Source organism: Atractosteus spatula, chromosome 13 (assembly GCF_055471065.1).
Source record: "Atractosteus spatula isolate fAtrSpa1 chromosome 13, fAtrSpa1.hap1, whole genome shotgun sequence".
NCBI classification, from domain to species: Eukaryota; Metazoa; Chordata; class Actinopteri; order Semionotiformes; family Lepisosteidae; genus Atractosteus; species Atractosteus spatula.
The window spans coordinates 21,169,592-21,194,582 of record NC_142718.1 but is presented as its reverse complement, the minus strand read 5'-3'; the positions used below and the strand labels follow the sequence as shown (position 1 = coordinate 21,194,582).

General features: G+C 35.7%; 1 protein-coding gene across 3 annotated transcripts in view; it reads right to left on the bottom strand.

The window, feature by feature from the left end:
- The window catches only part of hdac4 (histone deacetylase 4), a 244,485-nt gene that overhangs the window by 114,882 nt on the left and 104,612 nt on the right, over positions 1 to 24,991 (bottom strand). For all 3 annotated transcript variants that reach the window (XM_088930368.1, XM_088930369.1, XM_088930370.1), the window contains exon 3: positions 17,642 to 17,713. In XM_088930368.1, the coding sequence (XP_088786494.1) occupies positions 17,642 to 17,713 (72 nt within the window). The remainder of the gene's footprint in view (positions 1 to 17,641; positions 17,714 to 24,991) is intronic.

The window sequence follows — 24,991 nt, the reverse complement described above, 5'->3', positions numbered from 1 at the left end:
TTGCTGAGCTGCTCTTGAAGGCCTACTCTGCCGCCTGGCGAGGAACCAGGCCTCCTGGATGCCTGCCCGCACTGAAGGAGAAAACGAATGCCTGAAAAAAGAACAGTCTCATCCTGAACCTGTAGGTCAAACATTTCTCTTCGAAGAATTACTTTCTCGGACTCCATAAACAAGCTGTCCTAATATGTCCCAGCACTAAAGGGAAGAACTCAGGAGCAGGTGCTGGCAAAGGAAAGAGAAAGTGATTTCAAATGACCTTCTCAAAGAAAATCCACTCTTCTTTTTGCAGCCACCTCCAGAACAGGGGAATATAAACAATCATCATTCTCTACTGCAGTTTACCATAAGGATGTTGATTCAGAACCACTGCACAGACTTAACCCTGCATGAACTTCCAATATGCAGGCCTACTCGTTCTTCCCAATGTCACTGTAATTGTTGATTCCATCTTATTGTTTGCCATACTACTATTTCCAAACTTAAAACTCTAATTTTCTCTGAAGCACAACTACATATAGCTTACCATATCACACAGCTATAGCTTCCTTAACTTCTTTTCCTTTAACAGGCACCCCGTTCCTATGAGAGAAGCCATCCACTTCAACCAAACCTGGAATCCTAGAAGCTTAGCTCTCCATTCTTTTGGTATTAGACTTTGTTAAGATCACTTGCAAGAATATAAGAATACATACTGTATAACACCCTTCATTCAATTTTAGCAGGTTAGAACACAAATACTGTTCTATATAATTACACATTATCACATCTACATAAAAAATGTACTGTAATACTTGATTCACTTTAAGTGAAATAATTGCTGATCAAGACAAAAAAGGTTTTTCACAACCATGCCCCACAATGTATGGAGTGAATACTTGCATCACCAAAAGGGAGTTTTTGATCTGAAGACTTTTTGTTTTGCTTCAGCTCTCAGCCAGCATAACTGTTACCTTTTTTCAATGAAATTTCACTTTGAAGCCTACACCTTCAGCACCATACTTCTAACACATAAAAGAAGGCTTTAAAATGGACAAAAAACAAATGTTGAAAAAGGTCCCCCTTTATGTAAATTGTCATTAAAATTAATAATTTTCTAAACAAATGCTCAAAAAGCGATTTAAGTTAACAGAATCACACAAAAAACATGTTATTTTTATGTGGTAAACTTAAAATATAATAATCTGTTATGGTAAATCTACAAAGGTTAAAAATTGTTATTGTTGACACTAAGGTGGTACTTAGACCTAGAAAGCAAAATGCTACCTTAAGGAAAGAAGCTAATTAATAATTTTTTTCAAAATGATTCAAAATGATTTAAAAGTGGTACTCCTATTGATAAATTATTTAGACTGAATTTACACAATTCCAAAACATTCATTAAACAAGAATTAAAATCTAATTAGATACCTTATGTGATGCCACAGGGGCCATGGGTATCAAACCAAGGCACCAACCAGCACTGGAGGGGCGGGAGACTACAACCTGTATACTACTACCAATATGATTCTTTCTTCAAAATCCACCATTTCAAAAATAAAAATAAAACACTCTCTCTTCAATCTCACAATCCAAATTTCCTTTCCAATTTCCTACTTTACTCCACGTCCTCCTCCTGTCCTTGGATCTGGTTTCAGTTTAACTTTTTTTCTCTTGGGATTTTTCTCTTGGGCTGTAACAACTCAGATCGCTTGGTTACATTACTTTTTTCTGTCCTGCGTCTTCTTGTAGTTTCTCTTTTCTCTGAGCTTCAGACTTTGCGGTGGTTCATTTCATTCTAGAATTTTAAACAATACAGAGATTGCAATGCAGTACATAGTTAAGGATGCAGTAGCTTTCTCTCATTTGTTTAATTTCAGGTGCTTTGGTGAATCAATTCCTTCTCATCAGTTATGAAAAAAGTCATTAACTTAAAGTAAAGTGCAGCACATGCAGTGTGGTGATGTTCCTTCTTGGTGTAAAGTTTCTTTCACAGCAGGTACAGCAGCTATCACCTTGATAGTCTGCTTACATATAATCTGGAACAGGGAGCAAAGCTGTTCCCTATTGCAGTACCTGCCAGTTGCCATCATCTTAAGTGCTGGTGCTCTCTCGCGGCCATCTTGGTAAGGACAAAAGAATCCAAAAAGTCTATGAGGTGTTGAGAAAAGAACCTTCCTCTATGACAATGCCCCTAATGGCATTACACTTAGTTGAATTGTTTAAACAATATTTTTTTAATGGAACACTTTCAATCATAGCGGTACATTATCAGAACGTGTTTCCAGTTTATTGCAATAAACACTGTAATTTTCCTATTTCTCTTTCAATATCAGCTTGAATAAGATATCTACCCTTCGCTGCATGTTTTCTCTTTTAACAATGACAACTGTAACAGAGTGCCCACTTGTCTCTGAGCTAATAATATTTTCTGCACCCTCTGTCAGGAAATTTGTAGCCCTTTGATACTAATGTGTAAGAAATGTTGCGTTCCTGTTTCTTTTTGACTGCCCTGTCATAATGCAGCTCTGTTGAGACTAACTTAAAATCTCTACCCTGATCTAGATTGGCATACCCAAGAACAAGCTAACAGGCCACCCCTTAGCCCTTAGCCACTCCGAGAGTCACTAGGATCTTATAATACCATATATCCAACTAGGGCAGATTCTTCACTAACCAATCTCGCTCCAACTGAGCTTTAACACAAGATCCATGAGCCGTTCACTTATGGATTTCCAGACTCAAAGTTCTTTATTTTAACTTTTGCCTCCACTCAGCACACTAAACCAATCACCCTGTCTATAGCTGATGTTCCTCAATCTTAACTACCATAACCTCCTCCAAGGTTAGTTAGGTATTCATGGTCCCTTCCGTACTCCTCTCAGCTATCTGCTGAGATCCAGGGCTATAGGAGGAGTGTTCCCTTTCCAACTGCCTCTCACTATCGAAGGACTTACCCACTACTAAATCATCCCTAGCCTTTCGCTTGCAGATTCTTGACAGCCTTCTCCAGCTCACAGTGCAATTACAACTAACAATATGCTTCCTCTGTCAACCTAAGCAAAAAACTAACCCGTTGTGCTTTCTATTCCCCTAATGGAGAATGAGCTTACTTTTCCTTTTCAGGAAACCTCAAATGCTCTCGGGGGATTTTATCGTTGGGGTTTCTACTTCCCTCTTAAGTTCACTGCTCTTCTGATGTACCTCACAAATCTGAACCTTCCTCCCTTTCGGTACTCATGCCTTTCCTTTATGAGGAAGTCAAATAACTTTCAGCTGCAGCCTACTGCTGCACTGCCTGTACATGAATTGCTTTCACGTGTTCGCTATCCTCTTACACACATTACAACTAAACTTTTTAAAATGAATTCTCTCTATAAAAGATTGTTCTTGTATGTACATGCACTGTTTTGTTTTCATGTGAAAAATGTGTTCTCGTTCTTCACTCCCACACATTTTTTCCTGATCTCCTGTAGAGGTGATTTACTAGTGTAACTTGCTCATCTTGCACATGAAAAATGTGTGCTTAACCTAAACTCACCTAAATTTTCATCATCCCTTTATCCCTTATCAATGTGCTGACCTCAAAACTCTCGCTAATTTGCTACACTACGTATTCTTGAATTAAAAATCTCAAAATCTAGGTACTGCATTGACTGGTCAGGTAAACAGACACCAACAAGGTAATGCAAATAGTGCACAAGATCAGGCACTGTTTATAGTTATCTAGAAATATATACATGCATACACGAGATATGTACTGTATAGATATTTATATACCTTCATCTTTCTGTACCAGTATGTTAGTTTCATTGTTTTCCTGATTTTGAACAGTTCTTATTAGACACCACCTATTTATAGCCTGTACAACTGTGTACCTTGAGAACTACACTGAGAAAAAAAAACTTCCCTGACACAGGAATGCAAACAGAAGATACTAATGCACTATGCACACTCATCAAAATCACTTTACAAGGAAATGTTAATAAACCTATCCCTCGAAAGTGTTTCTAGCTAAATGTCAGTGACTTAGTCATGAAAAAAAGACTGAATATCTCTGTCCTGCTTGATTATGTGATTATGACTTCTGAACACACCAGGCAGAGAAGTTCACTGCATTTTGAGTTGATGTACTTGGCTGATTTCTTTTTTTATAGAAACATCAAAATAAAGTACAGTTAGCCAGTGGATCAAAGGAACTATACACACACTGGTGCTTCAAGGTATTTTATGTCATTTCAGGAAACATTAAGAAAACAATAGTCCAGAATAAAATATACAATACTGACAGAAGGTGAAAAATAGAATAAGAAGAAGAGTCCAGTATCCTTCTGAAATAAAAAGGTTGCTATTCAATTAAGCTATTACAATACAAAAACAAGAGTCAAAAACACTTCAGAAAAAGTGTACTGATATGATGGAACATCTGGGCAGGTCAGACTGATATCCTGGATACCATTTCACCACAATCTCACAATTTCCTAAACAAAAGGTAAAGATGTAGTGTATTTGTCAAAGCTCTCAAAGCCTTTCAATACAGGCAGTGTAGACCAGATGAAAACTATTTCACTGGATTATTACCTTCTCTTTGTACTTCATCTACATTTGTTATAGAAATTAAAATTATTATTGTAAAATCAAATAATTATTCAAGGCAAAGGAAATACTACAAAAGGAGGAAAAATAAAACAGATTATTATGATCTTAAAGATAAACAAGAATAAGATGTATATTGATATAAGTGTTGTCAGCAATTATTCTCGGTATACAATCCTGATTTGGAATCACTTAACAATTAACAATTAACTTAGGACACAGTACATCAAGGGAGGAATGAGAACCATGCATGCATTTATCCAAAACACATGCTGTAATTTCATATCCAACTATTTATTTTATAACAAATTGAAGATGAAAGTCAGAAATTATTTGGTAGATCTCATATTGTGCAATTCTTCCTGAATATAATATCTGTTGTAATTGGAACACTTAACTTCAGATCATTTGTGTGAAATTAAATGGAAGAACAATCTAGACTTTCAACATTTCAACATTGTTGGAAAACAAAGATAATCCTCTAAACGCAAATCCCACAACAGCATTTTAGCTAAAAATGTATGTATGCATACACTTTCGTCTTCATGTTCTTGGGATTTATCTTCACTGAAACCTGCATCCGTCTTTTTTGGTTAGTTCTCTGCAGAAGAGCTTAAGGTTAAATGCATATAGATTTGTCTGAATCCTTTTCTACTATTAGAATTTTTAAGCTACCAATAAAATAGCCTCTGTGGTCTATTTTAATAGGTTCTCCACACAAGAAATGCCATATACAGTCATTAAACAGATTATTACAACACATGACTTTGTAAACAAGTGGCCAGATTTCACCATCTGGCTGTGTCAGATCCTTTTGTGTTTATAGCACCACTCCTTCGAAATTGTACACAAGAGCTTCAGCTGAGTACCACAGTAACCTTTTCACTACTACAGTATAGCATGTTATGCGCAGCCCACACTGAAATCACATTTAAATTTTTTTAAGCATGTACATTTTAATTTTCACAAACACACTTTACTAGGTACAGTAGGTCAACTATTCGGAGATGCCTGGAATAAATATGGAGAATTCCAGGATTTTTAATTTCATGTTAAAGATCCAAGTTATTCAAAATTGTATTATGCAATACTGAAGACAGAAGTTTAAATGTTGACCTTACGTTTTAAATGTTATCTTAGCTGTATATACTGAATGTACTGTATATACTGAAACCCAAGGCTTGCATCTTTATTTTTAATTTCTGTCAATCCCTTCATCCATCCATTTTCCATAATTGCTTAGTGCAATATAGAGACTTGGTAAATCAGACGCTAACCCAGCTGACAAAAAGTACAAGTCTGTCACAGGGCAGATATACACATCCACTCTCATACATTTATGATGTTCAGTTTTTGAGACGCCAGTTAATCTAGACAGCCTACCTTTAGACTGTGGAAGGAAATCGAAATATTCAGTGTAAACTCACATGGGCATAGGGAGAACATGCAAAATTACATTAAAATGATCCCAGTCCAGAAATGATTCCTGAAGTATAACTATGATAATCTGCTTAATCTAACGTGCTTCACAAATAATTTTCAACTATTTTAAATCTTATGTAAGAAAAATAAATAGAAAATGTTGCTCTCAATTGTCTTAAATCCTACATTTGTGAAGACAAATGAAAACAAAAAGTTAAAAGCAACTTTTTGGATGTCTATTTCTAATGCAGTAAAACAGTGTTTGCAATCCTTTTGTCATACAGTAGTTTGAGCTGGGACCTGTGTCAGCCTGTGCTGACTGTTTTTAGCTGTTGAGCCTTCTTCACACATATGAAGAAGATAATAAAACTATTGTAAGAGTGCTGTATTATATGATACATAAAGTGATTATGTGCTAGTATAATGTGTACATGTAAAATATCTATTATTCTTTCCCCCAGATCTCCCCCAAATTAATCGAGCAAAGGCTCAAACATCTTAAATGCATCTCATCTGAAAAAGTGATTGAACTTTTCTCAACTTAGTACTTTATTGTTTCAACTACTACTCTTCGCAACCTTTAAGTAAATAACCAAGGTTGAAATGGACACATTGGTGAAGCTTACAGAATGTCCAGCTGAATGATTTATATAGTTTTCCTACACAGTTTTGGACATGGATTCTCCAGATGCATGATATTGATTTTTTAGACATGTTAAAGGACAACCTACTTATCCTTGTGTTTCTTCTTCCCACATAATACTCTCATGACTGAATGTCTCCCATTTGATTATATTGTACTTGTATACAGTATATACCCTTTGGGTCTACAGAACAATCATCTGAGTGAATAGCAGTCATAAAACAATAGATAGACTGTATGTGTGTGCGTGTGAAGGTGCTTGTTTGAGTGTAATTTAACAGGAACAGCTGTTATTTTCAATGTTTCATTATGTTTTAATAATTAATTTACAAAATGTACCTACTTCTTGCACTATATCAATAGATGAAATAGCAAAGGTTAATGAACCTACTGTAGTTGAAACAGAACCTCAGTCTTCAGTTATGAATACTTAGTAACATAATAAATGAATTCATTCAAATTTAAAAAATACAAACTTCCTTTCATGAAAGGCTGTTGTGTTAGAAAAAGCCTGTACCAAACAGTATGAATTATTATCGCATTATACTGTATTTGTAAGAACATTGGAAAAAAGGACACTCTTCGCCATCTCTGTAAACAAGTGAACTTGGTTCAATGATGTGAAAGCCTTTGCAGATCAGTAAAAGCTTGCACATGATTAAATATATTACACCCATCCCTCATTCAACGATCATAACTGTTCGTAAGGTGAAAATTAAAAAATTAAAAACAAAATTCCCTTTTCTTTACATTTAGTTTCTTTTACCCTATAAAAGCACCGTATCATCACAATAAGAAAACTTGTGTTTGTTTCTAATACTTATCTATATACCCCTGTACAGTAGTTTACAAGATAAATAGACGAGATAAAATGCGCAAAAAGTCTAAGACAACCATTAAGGAACTCTGTAGAGAAAGTTCACAATATGAGGACGGCATCTTCTTTTTGGCTACAAATGACACACCTTTGTTGTAGCAGAAATCTCCTAACTGAAAAACAGGTATGAAAATGCATGCTACAATACAATGAAAACTAAAATTGGAAATCAAGGCATGTGTGTACTTAGTTAAGAAAAGTAAACTGTGTACCTTGCAGATTAAAATATTTCAATACAAATTACGTTATATATCTGAAAGCTATCAGCAAGATTTAGGATGTCATTTAACTGTATAAAATTGAGTCTAAGTATTAATATTAAATAATATAAAATTGTTGACAAACAATTGTCTAGTTTTGTTGTTTTTTAATGCTTGGATGTAACTAATTTTAGTTTTCTAACAGCTTTTCCTTAAATCTTTTCTTCCTATTAATTAACCTTACACCTAACATTACCAATTATAAACTGAGTTTTACAAAATACATGCTTTGAAATTTGTTTATCTGCATCTCTTCTCTTCATATAATTTTTTCCATAGATTCCTTTACTTTTACATAGATCATATTGCAAATATGTTTGGCATATGTTAGAATTAAATAGAAATACAGTATATGACTATGAATAAATATATTCTGATAGAAAAAAGAAACGCAACACCTCCTCCTCCACACTCTGGCTCTCCTGTTTGCTTGGAACTGGCTGAAGAGTGACTCATCTGTAAAGAGGACCTGATGCCACTGCTGAAGAGTCCATCACAGCCTATGTCTGGCCCAAGACAGTCGGGTGTGACGTCTAGGAGGTGTGAGCAGAGGGCCTCTGACAGGTCACCTTGCTCTAAGGCCAGCAGCATGGAGCCCCACTGTCGTGTCACTGATGCAGGCATTGTGTCTGCTGGCTGTTTCAGCAGCACTGCGGGTGGGAGATCTGAAACAATCTCTCAGATAGACCATTCCGATGTGTCGGTCCTGCACTGGTGTGGTCACTCGAGAGTGACCGGATCTTGGACAGTCATCTGTCCTGCCAGTCTGCTGAAACCTGACCTGGTGATTGTTCCACCTGGACCTCGTTTGGTAAAAGTGCACCTAACGAGCTTTCGCGTGATTGGCACGTTGCAATGCCTCACTCCACAAGCTGTATCGCTGGTGAGAGGGCTTAAAACAAATCGCCAACTTTTTGTGAAAGTACATAAGCTACAACTATAGTTTTCTCATTCCAGAAAATGTTGTGTTTCTTTTTTCCATCGGTATATTTCACAAAGTGTCAGAGGTTTACTAACTGGTGAACCAGATATGCATTATCCATTGTGGCACCCTCATAAGCATAATAGCATTTCATATGAAATTCATCTTGGTGCCAATTGTTTATGGACTTTTATAGCCATGTTATATTTTCATGAGGTAATCTGTAATGAAATTAAGTCTGATTGCAAAGGTTATGTTTCATGCTTATGAGTTAATTCACTTGATCCATAACAAGAGTGCTAATACAATTTGAGGTTTAAGTATAAAAGGAGCCCTTAAAAAACTAGGACATGTCTCACAAGACATTTCTTAATTAGGAAAATCTAGCCAACACACAACAGTAAAATAGAATGCTATATTTTCAGATATCTGAAGTTTACTGCCATTTTACCATTGAGTATTATCATACTGGATACTGTAAATGCAGTAAACACAACTTTATACTCTTGGTGTAGAGTATACCACATTGATTTCTTGCTTTAGATGCTTTAGTATGTACATTATTGACAAATATTGTTTAATTCTTGACCTCTGTTTTCCTACTGTTTTACATTTTTAACTTTTGATCTAAAGTAGTGTCTCTCAAATCCTTAACTTAGCAAGGAGGTTAAAATATGATAAGACAGGGCTATAACACCACTGTAAGGTTATTCATTATTAAAGAACAGCTTAGTTTCCATGCCCAACAGCTATTCTGTTTTTTCTTGACAGAAGAGCTGACAATAAATCTTCAGTGCTGACGTCACTCAGTAACGTCTGTGATTGATCACACCTTCACTACAATCAGAGCTGAAAGAACAAAAGCACAGCTGATCTGCTGAATAAGCCACAATAAAGAATAACGCTGGGAACATTTAAAAAAAATCAAATTAGTAAAAATTTAGCTCCATTTAATTTCTTAGGATAATTAACGATTCAGATAATGGGTTTTCAGCATATAACATGGCTTGGATTTAAAACATAAATTGTCCATTAAAATGTACTTTACTCTTACCTAGATAAACAATGGGCATTCAAATCAAATGGTTTATTTTCAATAATGACAAAAGATTACATACATTTTCTTTTCTTACAAATATTGGAAGGTCCATTCTTTTTGTTACAGGATATACAGATTCTATTCTACTTGATGAGTCAATGCCATTATTCTTATGCCATCTCTTAATCAAGACCCAATGAAAGATAACCTGAATAAAGAACAGCTATAAAGAAACTACATTTAACCATAGGGGGCTTGCACATATAGACAAGCCACTACTTTCATGTAACTTGGACAAGAAATTGGAACATGCTATGAATTTAAACAGGCTTTTCTTCCCACTTTTGGAAAAAAGTTGCTATACAGTATACTGTAGAGTCGTTTACCAGGATGAAAAATTGATATCACAATGCACGGCACATAGAACAATTCCAATATATTTTGTAAAAAAAAAACAAACAACATTTTGATAGTATGCAATGCTAAAAATTCACATACTATAATTATATATAAGCACCACAACCTAAGCTGGTGATGCCAATATACAACATAATGAATTCTAATACAAGACTGTTTCTTGTAATATTTGGATGTGTTGCCAACTATGAAGAACCTTGTTCAACTCCAGTTTTGAAAAACTTATATTGTTACTATTAACCCTTAGATAAAAAAAAATGGATGAAAAGATACACAGTTCAATGTTCCTTGCTTTTCACACCACTGGATTGAGACAAGTTTTTTAAAATCAATACTGTCTACAATTTCTTTAGTAAATGTAGGAGACAGACTGGAAATGAAAGCATCATTGTACAGTATAATGATTCTGTAGGGTGCAATGAAGAACATACACTTTGATTTATAGGATTTATTACTTCCCAACTAAGTAGATTCTTTTGTTTAATGTGTGCTATCATTCCCCTCTCTGAAATAAAGAAAAGGATTATTTATTCTTTCTTTTGTTTTTCTTTCAATTTTAATTTACTTTGAGATCATGCATAAAAAATGGCATGGCATGTCTATGCATTTGAGATGAAGTAAGTTGGCATGCACTGAAATAGCACAGAAAACTAAACAGTGCAAGAGAACTGAATCCAGCTCCCAAGTTCAAAGAGAGCCATTCCCTCTAAAATGATTTTCATGCTTCATTTTTGAAATGCTAATGTATCAGTTTCATTAGCATCCCATTCGTACTTCAACCCCCAACCCCCCTACTCATACACACACTCTCCTTAGCACTTAAGAGCACATCTATTATTTAACATGCTAAACTACAGGCTGCTCTTCGACGAAATGAAGTTGCCGCAAGTCCCAGTGGGTTGTTTTAATACAAAAAGACAAGGTTTTCTCTATGCCAGTTTCCTTTCTCTTTACTGTAACTAACCTGGACATTTCTTAATTTATGCTATAATAACCTATTCAGTTTCCTTAGGCATCTCCAAAACATTTTGCTATACTGTACGCTAATTTTGACTTGTAATAGGTATCTCATACTGAAATACCAAAATGGGGACCAGCAACTTAAATTGTAACTTAAATCAAGGGCCAAAATGACACATTTTCACCTAAGATATCAGCTTTATTGTTTTCATACAGTTTTTGAAATATCCTTTAGACCATTACCACAATTGCTTTTATTTTTATTGACATAACCTGGGTCCTAAAACATGCAAAATCAATCAGAGCATTTTTATTGCAAAACACAAGAGGAATAGTTTAACTGCCCATTAAAAAGTCATATATCTGATCAATGAATTTACTGAAGGTGCATGCCCTGGGGAGCTTCCAGACCTGTACAAAAACACTCATATTAATGCACACTTAACTTTATACACGTAAAGATCACACTTTTTATGTACAGCAGATGTCCTTAAGAGCCTGCACACAATTTACACTTTTTTCTCCTTTCTCCAGACACAGAAATGTAAGTTTAGCTGTTAACTATCTGGCTGATTGTTATGCATAAAAAATGTGTTTATTTGCATTTGTTGCAGTCTGTGAATTGATATTCTCTGTGAATCAACATTATTCTCTAACATTACAGCCATTATCAACTACTGTACATTTTTTGTTAAAGAGATTTACTTAATACAAACAGTTCTGATGCAAATTCTAAATTTAAATGAACATATACTGTAAATTTGTGTTTTTAATACTAAAAAAACAGCTTTAATATATTAGTCACAAATCTTCAAGAGAGAAAAAAAATAGCAAAGTCTATACAACAAAAAGGATAGTCCTACAACTGCTACCGTATGACTCACTTCTACAGAACCAAGAAAAGCTTTACAGATTTACTATAGCTGTGCATGTCAACATGCTGTAATATGCCTACCAGGTTATTATGTTCGTAAAAGAAAAGGTCAAGAACTTATGTCAATACTTTTTTTATGTACGTCAGTATATGAATTTAAAGAAGGATTTTCAAGTAACTTGCCTGCCAAGGACATGAATCACTCTTTTGAAAGGACTATTAAAAGGCAGCAAGTCAACCCTTGTCATTTTCTCACAAGTTGCAGCCTTAAATAGCTTCTTTTCTAACATGCGATAACATGTGTTAGCACAGCTTTCATCAAGAGTGCGTCAAACTCCATTGTACTTTAGATGTTCCTGAGAAAGATCAAACTATGACTTGTCATTCAAATCGTAGTCTTAGTAGTATTCCAAAGAGCACCAAATTTAGATATCAATTATGCAATATCATAATATCTGTTATACGTACAGTGTTACACATCCAGGAATGTACATGTAAAGTAAGAAGTGGTGATTGTGGGAGATTTTAATGCCCCTCAAATAGATTGGGATAAACCATCAGAAATGTCGGTAGCTCAAACTGAAATGATACTCAATGCTATCAATTGATCCCTTCATCAGTTTGTAAAAACATCTAGTAAAGAAAACATCAAGATAGAGGAAACCAGAGGTGGCAGAACCATTAGGGAAATATGATCAAAATATTGTATACTTCAAAGTGTACTTAGTAGCTTGTAGGAGGGCAACTGGATCTTTGATGTCAGTTAAGGGGTTAAGCCACCAGATGTAACAGGATCTCCCTGTATGGTAGCCGAGCGTGTGGAAATTTTGCCCCATGAAACCTGTTTAATTTAAAATACAATCATGTTTTCCCCTGTGTTTCAAGCAGCATTGGCAAGTACCTTGTCTTGGTCGATTCTGTTTGGCCGGGCTCGCTCCACACCTGCCTTCTTTTTAACGGACACTGTAACGACTGAGCTTCCCCTGCCCTCAGTGACCTCAACCTTTTTATGTCAAGGAGTCTCCCTACTCCTAGCCTGCTCACTCCTAGGAATTTATAATATTTTTATAACTTTCCTGTCTACCCATGAGATGGAGGTCCCCGTGTCTCGATCAACCACAGTGGACATACTGTACACTGACACCTCACTGCAAGGGTCTGTCCCTAGAGCTATCTGTAGGGTTGCTCAACCCCCTGCAGGATTGTCCTGGAACGTGCCCCTTCCGGGGTTTGATGTTAACTCAGGGTCTCACTCTCTGTCTGGCGTCTCACTCTGAGACCCGGTTTAGTCAGGCTCCCCATGAGCTGAATTCAGGAGCAACCTTCTGTTACTTGCTGCCACCATGCTAGTGAGGTTACTTACTGCTCACTCCCTTCCAACTGGCTTCACACCAGTGAGGCCATTTCTTTAATAGCCTTATGCCTATGCGATATTAATGCATTCCTGCATGTGTCTGGAGTGTCTGTCCACTGCCTTCTGGTGCCTTAACCGCTTAACTGACACTCCTGATCCATTTGCCCTCTTACATACTGTACCTACAAAGACCAAGTCAAAAACTATACAACAGCGAAATAACAGCAAACAATGAATAAATAATATATGAATTTATAATATAAATGAGAAACTTTATATGTAAATATTTTATTCACTGTGATATAAAATATTTTATTTGGTGCACATTAAGGAAGAAAGCAACATCATGCCTTAGGCTGAGCAAAGAAAAAGTTTAATATTAAACAGTTTGAGCACAAGAGACCTACAGTAATCGCTAGAGTCACTAGAAAAAATTAAGATAAATCTCCAGGGACTGAATGGATTCACAAAAACCCAAAATATGTTATCCACTTGCTATTTTTCTCTACAAGTCTTCCAACACTCTAGCCTTCCATCCATTAATTTTCTAGCCACTTTATCCAATACAGATTCCTGGGGGAGCAAGAGCATATCCTGGCAAGCAACAAGCGCAAAGCAGGATACACCCTGGACAGGACGCCAGTCCATTACACGGCAGACAGATCTGCATACACTCACACAAGGGCCAATTTTTCCATAAGCCAATTAAGTACAGTATGTCTTTGGACTGTGGGAGTAAACTGGGGTATCCGGCAGGAACCAATGCAAACACAGGAAAATACACAAACCCAGAAGCAACGCTAAGCACTGCTCCACCCGGCCTCCCTCTACCAAATGTCATTCAAGAATGTTCTGAAAGATTTTGAAGAGGCATGGGCTAGATTAATTAACTTGCCAGAATTTTTGGAATAAGCAAAAATAATGGATTCAGGCAGGACACATGGTATGGCGTAGATTTTCAGAAGGCTTATGATAAAACATTTTTAAAATTCTCAATTTGGAGATTGTAATTGGAATTATAAGATTAGTAAAGTACTACAGGGATCTATCTCAGGACCACTGCTCCTCCTAATTTAGATAAATCTGCACTCTGGTATATAAGTTAACTAGTCTTGTTTTCAGATGATACCAAGAAAGGAGGATTAGCAAAAATTGTAAAGGAAATGGAATAAAATATGGACAAAGGAACTTTGAAAAAAAGATTTAGATGGAATTTAAGACTGGGAAAATCTCTGTCAGATAATATTTACAGTAGTGTAGGTAAGGACAGAGCATTATACAGAAAGACCAAAAACTACAAAAATAGAACAAAACTATGAAGTGGACTGATTCAAGCATTCAGAATCATCAAGGCTACTGACCAATTTAACAGCAAAACATAGGTCTGGTGTGTCTGTTCCCTTTTTCCATTCCTTGTTACTTCCTTGTAGGAAATGACTTGAAGTGTGAAAACAAACCAAAGAGAATGTGTGCCTGTGAATCTTCATGTGCAAAGCAGATGTTTGCTCACATAACACATAGAGCCAGAACCAGATGAAGACATCAGAGGGACCTAGACACATCAGGACATGTGGACCTCTAATTTTATATTAATAAATAGCTACTCACATACTTCTTAAAAAGTTGTAACAAGGCAAAACCACGTTACAAGCACCAGTACAGTACATAAGTAATTAGGTATATGAAACTTACAAATTCTAGGGGAAAAAAATTGCAAAGTTTTTACTTCAATGGCATTTCTGCAAACTAGCTATTAAAAAAGGCAATATAATAATAGTTTGACTTTTAGCTCAGATGTCTGCAAGTAAGATTTCTTCTGCACTGGGCATGAGCAACGTTTGCATTGGCCCAAGCAAACCAGGGCACATTTCTGTGTACATCGTACACAAATGATGGGGGAGTTTATATACTGATTAACATTGGACAATTTTTTTAAACATCTTTAGAAGTAGCAGGAGTGTTTTTCATCTATTTGCACTGATACTTCATTTAAAAGAATATTCTGGAGTTTCTACATACTAGAAAATAGAAAGCATTATTGTTTACCAATCTTGAAGTGTTGTTATAACAATTTGTATATGGTTAAAATTGAGTTGAAATAATTTCTGTAACGGTTGTTATGGGAGATTGAAAAATAACCCTCAAACTTTATTTTGAATGTTCTTTTACTAATGACTGTCGCATTTACAAGGAAAACCATTTTCTCTCTGCCTCTCCATCTACAGCACAGTTTGAAAAGTCACTGGTAATTGATTTAACTTTTGTGCTGTAACTTTGGCCTCATCCTTTAAGATAATTTTACAAACAAATGTTGTCTGGATATTGTCACGTTCTTTGAAAATTCATTATCACATTTCACTATAAAGCAAACAATGCCTGCTACACATGTGTCTGAAGTGATAGCTACAATCCCAATACCAGGAAACCAGCAGATCTGGAATGTTACTTTGTGTACAGACAGTAAGTGACACACAGTTGCACTTCCTTTACATTAAGAGTGCACTTAAGATTCCTTGTACAAAATGTCTCACACAGCAAGAAAGGTTCACAAACTTGTAAATAGGCACTTAAACCAGTGCTAAGCAAATACCTTAACTTCTGGTTTTAAGTTAGTGCCCTTAATTTGTGATATAGAAACATAATGATCAATTGTTTTTTACAGAAATATTTAAGTTTTTGAATAAATGATTATCCTAAAAGCATAAAGAAAGGTGTGAACATGTGCGATCAAAGGTAAATTGTTTTATTATTTCATTTACAGTAACATTCAAGAAGGATATATCAAAAAGGAATACAAAGTAAGTGAAATCAAAAGGTACAGTAGTATGTCTTGGACAATGGATGTCCAGTAATGATCCTGAAGGGCCACTGAATTTCCAAGGTCTGTTTCAAATGCCCACATCTTGCTTGCAGATGTTGTATAATTATCCCAACAATTATTGAGACAACCAATTTAGATTATAAGGAGCTGAGTAGAAATTCAACTTCAAGACATTACAGTGCTTCAGGACTGGACACTCCTGTCTTAGATCGCTAGTAGAAAGCACAACTGTAACTAAAATAAAAACAAGATATTTGTTTCTGCTGAATTTATGAAAGTTTTGCATATTTTTTCCCCCTTTCTGTGTTTGTGCTCAACTGAATGGTAAACGTTCGCATTCTGACCCAGGGGCGTCGATTTATTTTATTTTTAAAAAATGAGAATTGCGTTGTTGTTATTTTCCTGTTTTTTTTTTAGTCTGCAGCTAGGCTTTGATGTCAAGTTCCAAGTTTGACAGTTTAAAAGTTACATAAAAAACAATGCCTGTATTATTAATGATATCTGAACTACAACAACATGAGCAAAAGTTGTATTAAGATAAAACAGACTTTAAATTTTGTTGTATTTTTCTCTCGAAAATCTGCTGTTAGCCAATGTTATCCAAGGTCACATGATTCTGGTGCTTTGTAATAGATATTGCTTACAAGACTGAAATGTGTCAACAGCAAGTTCAGAGACAAGTATGGGACTGTATGGCTGAACTGTTAGCAATTATCTGAAGTAAACATTACATTGCAGTAGCATGTTACCCTGAGGAAATACATTTTATTTTATACGTATTTTTTCAATGCAGGGGTTATTTTGAAGCAATATATATTAAATACAATGTGAAGACTGTAAGTGATATGCCAAATAATGACATTCAAATTCAAGTTTCAGAATCTGTTTTTGATCAATACTAATTCATGGAAAAAACCACAGCAATCATTAAACTTCTAGACAGAGTTAGTCAGGCCAAAAACAGCTTGCCTTACCATCTGCTTCCTGGTCCTGAGAGCTTTACATTTAAATGCTGTCACTAAATTCTCACCAAAAACTGGCCCAAATCTGCCTGTAGGAGAGCTACAACTCAATGCACACACTTTGTAGTAGCCGAACATGAGATGCAACAGGAGTCTTTCATCCATTTGCTCCTGTAAGTCATGCAATATTTATGGATAAAGAGCTTCAGATTTTATTTCCCACAATTGATTATTTTAATAATGCACCACTTTCAAACATCTTTGTCTAATCATTTTATATATGAATATAAAGTATGTTTTATGTAGATCCATACTTCCATGGTGTTATATGTAGAATGCATTGCTCAGGATTCTTCTCCCTTAACGTAACTCTCATTTAATGCAGAGAACTGGAAACTTTGAACTAATGCTGTAGCATATGTGTGCATACGTGCACCAGAATCACATAGTTTTTGGTGAAGAGATGTGTTTGCGAGAGTCAGGGGAAAGAATTTTAAAAAAGGAATATGGTGTCCTACCAGAAGGGGGAATGTGGTTAATTCCAGATGGCTTCAAAAGTTCCAAGGGCTGCTCTTTGCTAGGAAGTCCATCTGTAAAAGAGAAAAAAAAACATACACCCTCATATTCTGTACACAGAATAGCAGAAATGGTTGCTACTGGTTACTGACAAACTGGGTTCTGTGCATGGTATTAATACTTGCACCAAATTCATATTTCATCATATTTTCAGATTTTAAATCAAAGGAAAAAGACAAGTTTATATTCTGGTATGGCAAAGCAAAATAAGAGAGAAAGTACAGTAGTTGGTGGACTTAATCAATGCACACGCAAATGTTTTACGGATTATGGAATTGAAATTGCAGCGGGAAATGGACAGAAATGACTAAACTAAAGGAAGGGAGTATAGGTACTTTGAAATTTGTCCACACATAGTCAGCAATGTCCATGGTGGAGGACACACATGGAAAATAAATATTTTGATGCATTGTTAGTTTGCTAGCAAAATAAAAAGCTATGAAAGAAGCTGTTTTTGAGTCATGTATTGGATTTAATACCTGCCCATCCACCTCAGAATGCAAAAAAGATATACAAATTATATCTAATTATATAATCAATATATCTTACAGATTACAGTCACAATGAAGAGTGATAAACATAGTGAGCAGCTGAATGTGCAGGTCTTATACTTATAGTACTGGAAAGAAGGAAAAAGCAACCTTTACCTTCACATGAAATTGAGGGGTAGGATTTATTTTTATGGACAGTATTACTGTGTAAGCCTTAGCGGCTAGACTACAATTACAAAAACCTATTGCAAGACCTATTATAAAACTGAGTGTAGAAATATCCATCATGTGATTTTTTTTCCCATTATGTCCTTGAAATAAGGAAATATAATATTTCCTTTAAAATACTACATATTTTCCAATATATCTGATGTTTGAATGCAAAATATTTTAAAGAGTAATTCTGAAAGAAAACAGACATAATACCTTCCACAACAAAAATTAATTAATGTAATTAAACCTTCATCAAATGTTGTACTCAGGGGTATTTTATTAAATCATGATATTGAAAGTTAAAAAATAATGTTGAGCAGCTTTAAATATGCATGAACTGCTTATTTTCTAGAAATGTGTTCTGTACGAAATCTATTTTTCATTCAGCATTTTCAATAGACAATAATGTATGTATGGATTCTGACAAACTGGGAGAATAAAAGCTTCTGTTTTGTGTAGAATCTTTCATAAAAGACATGCTCTGTGGAGATTTCACATAAAAAAAATCACCTAGTAAAAATTCACTTCAAGGAGAGAGTAAGCCACTGCTGTGAAAAAGAATGGGAGTGTCTTTGAAAAGTGAATTTGTTTGAAGAAATACGATCAAAGGAGACAAGAACAGAGGATGAAAAAAGATTAACAATGACATTTTATAAGACAAAAATTCACTTCATGATGTATCTCAAAAACTTGAATCAGTATGGCTAACGCTACTCAGTCCATAACAACTGAGCACGGGGTTCAACAGAAAATTGGGCACTCATTTGAAACATTATTCACATGCCACCTTCAAAGGAATAAGAATCAAACCACATTTTTGCAATATAAAAACTACATTTCATTTAGAGGGCAAGGACATGGAAGTCCTGTAGTGCCTGTCTTAGAAGTGCAGAAACTTCATCTATTTAAGTTTCTGAAAGTTAGTTTACAGATGTTGTGCTAAGGAGGAATACTACACTGGATGGCCCTTTTGCAACCAACTAAGGTACAGTACATGTACTGTAACTGTAATATGATGAGTTTACCGTAAATTACTTGTATAAATTAGGAGCAAAATATTAAAATTATGTGAAAAATCCATCAAAAAAGAAAATTCACCACAGTGTGAAAAAAACATGAAAAGAGAAAGAATTTTACTAATTAAGAAAATGGGGAAAAATACATTTTGGTTCTTAAATGCATCTGCCAGCAATCTCAGAAATTCATGCCATGCTGTTGCCATATCACATACAGTATATTACCACCAGATGCATAATAGACAGCAAAATTCACATTGTGAACATGAAAAACTTTACATTCATGTATACCTTTGAATAGGACCAGTTGTGTCAAAGTGCTCACTGCCAATTAAAACACAGATCACTTCCAATGTTCTTACTCAGTTTTTAGTGTACCAAACCACGTCGCACTAAGCCACTTGAAAATGACAATTAACTATGCACGATACAAGAACATGCTTTTTTTTAATTTTAGCCATCAAAAAAGAAAATAACAGTTGATCAAATTCTGGGTTCAGTGGTCCAGAGCCCATCCCAAGAAGGTGGGACAAACTTCAGACGGACCACCAGTCCATTGCAGGGCACACACAGACACAACCTCACACAAACACACAACAGGGCCAATTTCAGCCTGCAATCTGTCAGTATGTTATTGTACTGTGGGAGGTAACCCATATGAACACGGGAAGAAACTCTACACAGATAGCACCCCAAGAATTGCACCCAGAGGCCCAATGTGGTGAGACAACAATGCTAACCACTGTGCCACCATGCCACCCTGACCTCTAAAGATGAGAAGAAATGGTTAAAATGTTTCTATTACTTTTAAAAGGGTTGAGGGGGAAAAAAGGCACTCACACATGCTGCACAAAGTTTAATTATTTCAAAGCCACCACTAACATGGTATCCAGGTTTCCAATGAAAACAGAGCAGTGTTTTCACTGAAAGCCAGTTGCTGCCGAATTAGACAGTTTGGCCTGGAACAAGAGTATCTCTCAAAGCTGGGAGCTATATTCTCCTGCTCACGTTCAGGGATTACACCACCAGCCTGGCTCCATCCCGACATTTGGGCTAGCATGTCGTGCATGTCAGTCCCAGAAGGAAGAGTCTGAACACTTGATAAAAATAAGGCTCAAGAAGCTGTATAAAAATACACAGTAGCTTCCTCAATAAGGTGAGGGTAGCATGGAGTGTACACTTAAAATAGTGTACTGTATGTCTTTCCAGCTAAAGTATACAAAATATTCCATCAACATGAGCAAAGAGATAAAACAGAGACAGGTGGGCAAAAAACAGGTCTGGATTTATTCTTGTGTGCTTGGAGGAAACAGAACTCGTTTCCACTCTTTTGAAGATCTGAGATGTCTAAGCCTTACTTTATTCAAAAACACTTATAAAAAATAGCAAAACCTTGTAAAAAGAAAGATTATATCTTACTGTACCTTACTTCGTTTAATACAAACAACTGAGCATACATTTCACAGTGCATTAAGTATAAATATGTTACTTTTACATAATATTCCAGAAATATGAAAATATATTTTAGATCTAACTCTATATTAATATATTATAATTATATTTTCTCATAGGGACAAATATTACCCAGGTGACATTACCAAAAAAAGAAAACATGACAGCCACAAAACCTTCTGGCTGTATACAGTCACCAACATCAAGGGAATTCTTCACAAACCTTTGGTATTACATCTGGGTGTAAAGAAGACATTAGGACAAAAATCTGTCTGTAAACCTCCAATGAATATACTACTATTCATATGCTGGCCAGACTAAAAGTGCCGTGTTTATTTTTCTGCACAAATATATTCAGTATTAGGCAGCTGTGTATGACAGAAGACCAGAAGTCGTGGGTGCTGTATGCTCGGAAAAATGACATTTGAAAGTATAAAAATTCTAACAACTTTTCACACATCAATACCTATAAAATATGTTTCCATAAAAAGAAAACATGTAAGGAATTAAAAATCTGGAATGATCATGGCTTGCAAAAGATTAATTAATGTTATATAATTTGGCACAAAAAAAACATTTTCCAATTTTTGGGGGGGGAAACAGTTTCAAGACAATCACTTAAAGATAAGCAAAAGGCATTGCTTTTGTTTTCTTTGCTGCACTATTTTGAGATCATGCAGTGAAATCTACACATAAGCCATCATTTATACATAACTGAGCATCAAAAATTAAAAATTAATAAGAGCCTCCAAATACAATGAAATGAAACGTGATGCTTTTAAGCAGCACACCATCCTCAAAAAAAAAAAAAAAGACTCACTGAAGCACTTGCCTCTTTAAAAATGTGTATCCAGCCAGGTCACGTTTGCAGTGAGTCTCACTCAGGAATCTATTTTTGGAAGTCTCTCTGGACCAGACGGTACTGCTGCCTGTACCGTAATGGCATTTTAATTAGCCAAGAGAGTCAGAAGATACACGTGCAAAACAGAAGAGATTTTAAACAAAAAAGGAAAGACGGTGCCATAGCGAAATGAGTATTCTTAGCTATGCCATTTCAGACAATTTTCTGTAAGTACCAGCAACCGCACAATAGACTAAATACTTGCCTAGCAGGGCTTTTTTTTTCTTAAATGCGGAGTTTAAAGCTTATTTGGGATACATGCTGCCTGCCTGATATTGAATCATTACAGGCATTTAAGCTTAGACAGCCAGGGGAGGTAAGGAAATGAAAAATGTCTGCCCAAACATTAAAGTGGCTAATTCTTACCCATCTGCTTTTCTGTTCTGGTTAGAGTTAAAAGAGAACAAAAAGGGAACTAAGAAATGTTAATTTATTGTGAACATGGTTCTTCTGCCTAGGATGGTCATTAGATAATTAGAAATTCAGCAAAGTGCAACAATAACTTCAACTTTCTCAAGACTGACAAACCACAAGGATGGACCTACTGTTGCTAGAATCTTCTGTTCATTTCTGGGAGGAGTACAATGTTTTCTGCATACACATGATTTCCTGCTTCAGCCACAGAAGTGCAGGGATAGGGAGGGATGTTCATTTAAAGGTAAATTTGTAACCAAACTGGATATGGTGGTACAAGAAAGATTTTTTTAAGATTACGTTCCTGAAGAAATTCACCAAAGGTTTTCTGTGACAGAAGCCGGGAGGAAGATCACCGTTAAATCTTGACAACACACCCTTTTGCCTTTCACTGAAATTGAAGCTGCTCAGTTGTAGCCAGCCAGCTTACTGCTGCATCATGCAGCCAGACAACTGTACAACTGAATGACCCCCTTAATTACCCATTTCCCTGCCAATACAGGAAAATCCAAATGATTTCAAATGAGAGCCAAAAACATAACTCAATATCATTTTGTAATGTACAGCTGTACTGCTTGAGTTTACAATGTAATTGGGATCATTGTGGGAAAACATCACATTTGGAAACTGATACACAGAGAATTGTTGTAATACCATGCTAGACCGAATGGTTTGCTTTGCATGCTCATGTACCACTGTTAATGTAATTAGACTTCCAGTACACTAATACCACTTGTCACCAAAATTATCAGCTAAACTTATTTTATTACAAGGACGCTGTCATTCCACAACAGATTAAATCACAGCCTTATTTAACTAAACTAACCACGTGCTATAAACCACATCCCTTTAACCACTGTGCTCCCCAGCATCAATACAGAGCATCATGAATATCGTGAAGCAGCTGTTTTTTTGGCTGCAAGGAAGGGAAAGGGGGTAATAGAGTATTTTTTTTTCTTTTTTAGAAAAAAGATCCAATCCTGTTTCTGTTTCTTAATGGATGTTGTATATTAAAGAAATAGTACTAGGCTAATTAGCTTTGCACACAAACTTCTGGTAACGTCTCTGGTAAAAGGGGGTTAAAGATAATAGAAAAGATCTGGCCTGAGTGCAAACAGTTTGTATTTTTGTGACATTATTTATGGATGTAAGATTTTTTTAACATTTTGATGCTACAAACCTTCCAAGTGAAATTGAATTTTAAGTCTTTTGGATTTTTGTTCTACTGAAAAGTGCCAGAAGTCACTTTCTTAGACATTGATGACCGGTTGAACAAAACTACTAGTCATCAGACGCTGATACTGTATGTCAGTTACAACACGCAAAAAAGTCATCAGACTAAAAACAGAATGCAAAGTTTAACAGTACATTACCTTTGAACACTTAAATAGTTATCTTTTTAAGGTTTGTCTCTCTAACCATACCCACTCCTTCCGGAAAAAGATAAAAATATTAGATTATTATCTAGATATCTCTATTTTAATATATCATGTAGTGTAGAGGTTCAGGTGGGTAGCTGCGTCAGCATGCGTAGGCTGCAAAGGAACAAATAATAGGTTTATTCCATGCTGAAAAAAAGAAGAAAGAGAACACAACGTTTCGGCCGTGGAGCCTTCTTCAGGTGTGTGACACACCTGAAGAAGGCTCCACGGCCGAAACATTGTGTTCTCTTTCTTCTTTTTTTCAGCATGGAATAAACCTATTACTTGTTCCTATGTAGTGTAGAGTTCCCCCTTAATGGGCTTGAAAACAAGGAAATAAAAAAGATTTCTTTATAAACCCTTCCAGTGTTAGGCTTCCAAAGCCTGACTAGCAATGTGCCAAATGCTGCTATCATAATCTAACAGCAAACAGGGATCTAGCTGTCAGTGCCCAGACATGCTCGTCGCTATTTACATCGAATAATGTTGTAAAACTGAGTCGAGAAGGCAAAGCAGCAACAGAGAACAAGTGTAAACTGGACTGCTTAAGCACTTTAATCCTTCGTATTTCTCACATTTCCTGCTTCCATTTTTATTTTACTCAGAATTCAACTCAAGGTTACTTTTGGGCATTACAGCCAAGTTAAAAGCAATGCAATTTCTGCAATAATGGAATGTCAATAATAATTTCAACCTGACATGATTTTCTGAAACTTTTCTGTGGGAAAATTTGCCTTGGAAACAGGTTCTGAAATGGATTGGGTGTGCTCCTACAAACAAAAATACCTTTAGGACTGGAATGAACTAGAAATTAATTATTATCAAGGAAAAAAAACAATTACAGGACCTCTTATAAAAAAAAAGATGCTTTATGCACTAGAATGCATTTTGAGTGAAATCACTGTGGTACATTATTCTGTAGCTCCAAAAAGAATGTCAAAGAACAGAGAACCAAATCTTTGCTTTTTTCCTAGCAACAAACAACAAACCCAGAAACCATGGCTTTTGGAATGTTTGCACTTACTCCTTCATACAGAGAAAACAGCAAGCAGCATTCTGTTCTCAGGATGTTATAAAAATAGAGCTCCTAGTCTAGAGATCTGACCCAGTGAACCATAAGATGTACATCACTACATGATTTTAGTACCAAAATGTCTCTGAAGAGGGAAGCCTTATCTACCCAAGAAATATGTTTCGAACACTGAATTAAGATAAAGAAAACTTGTTTTTTTTTTCTCCAGAGTCATACAGTATGCATGTGAGGATATCTTTGTATTTGGCAATAAAGCAGGCATTATTCAGGACAGACAAACTGATTTCAAACCCAACGACATATACTGTATATTCAAAGCTAGTTCTGGGAGCTTTACCAGCCTAAGTCCCT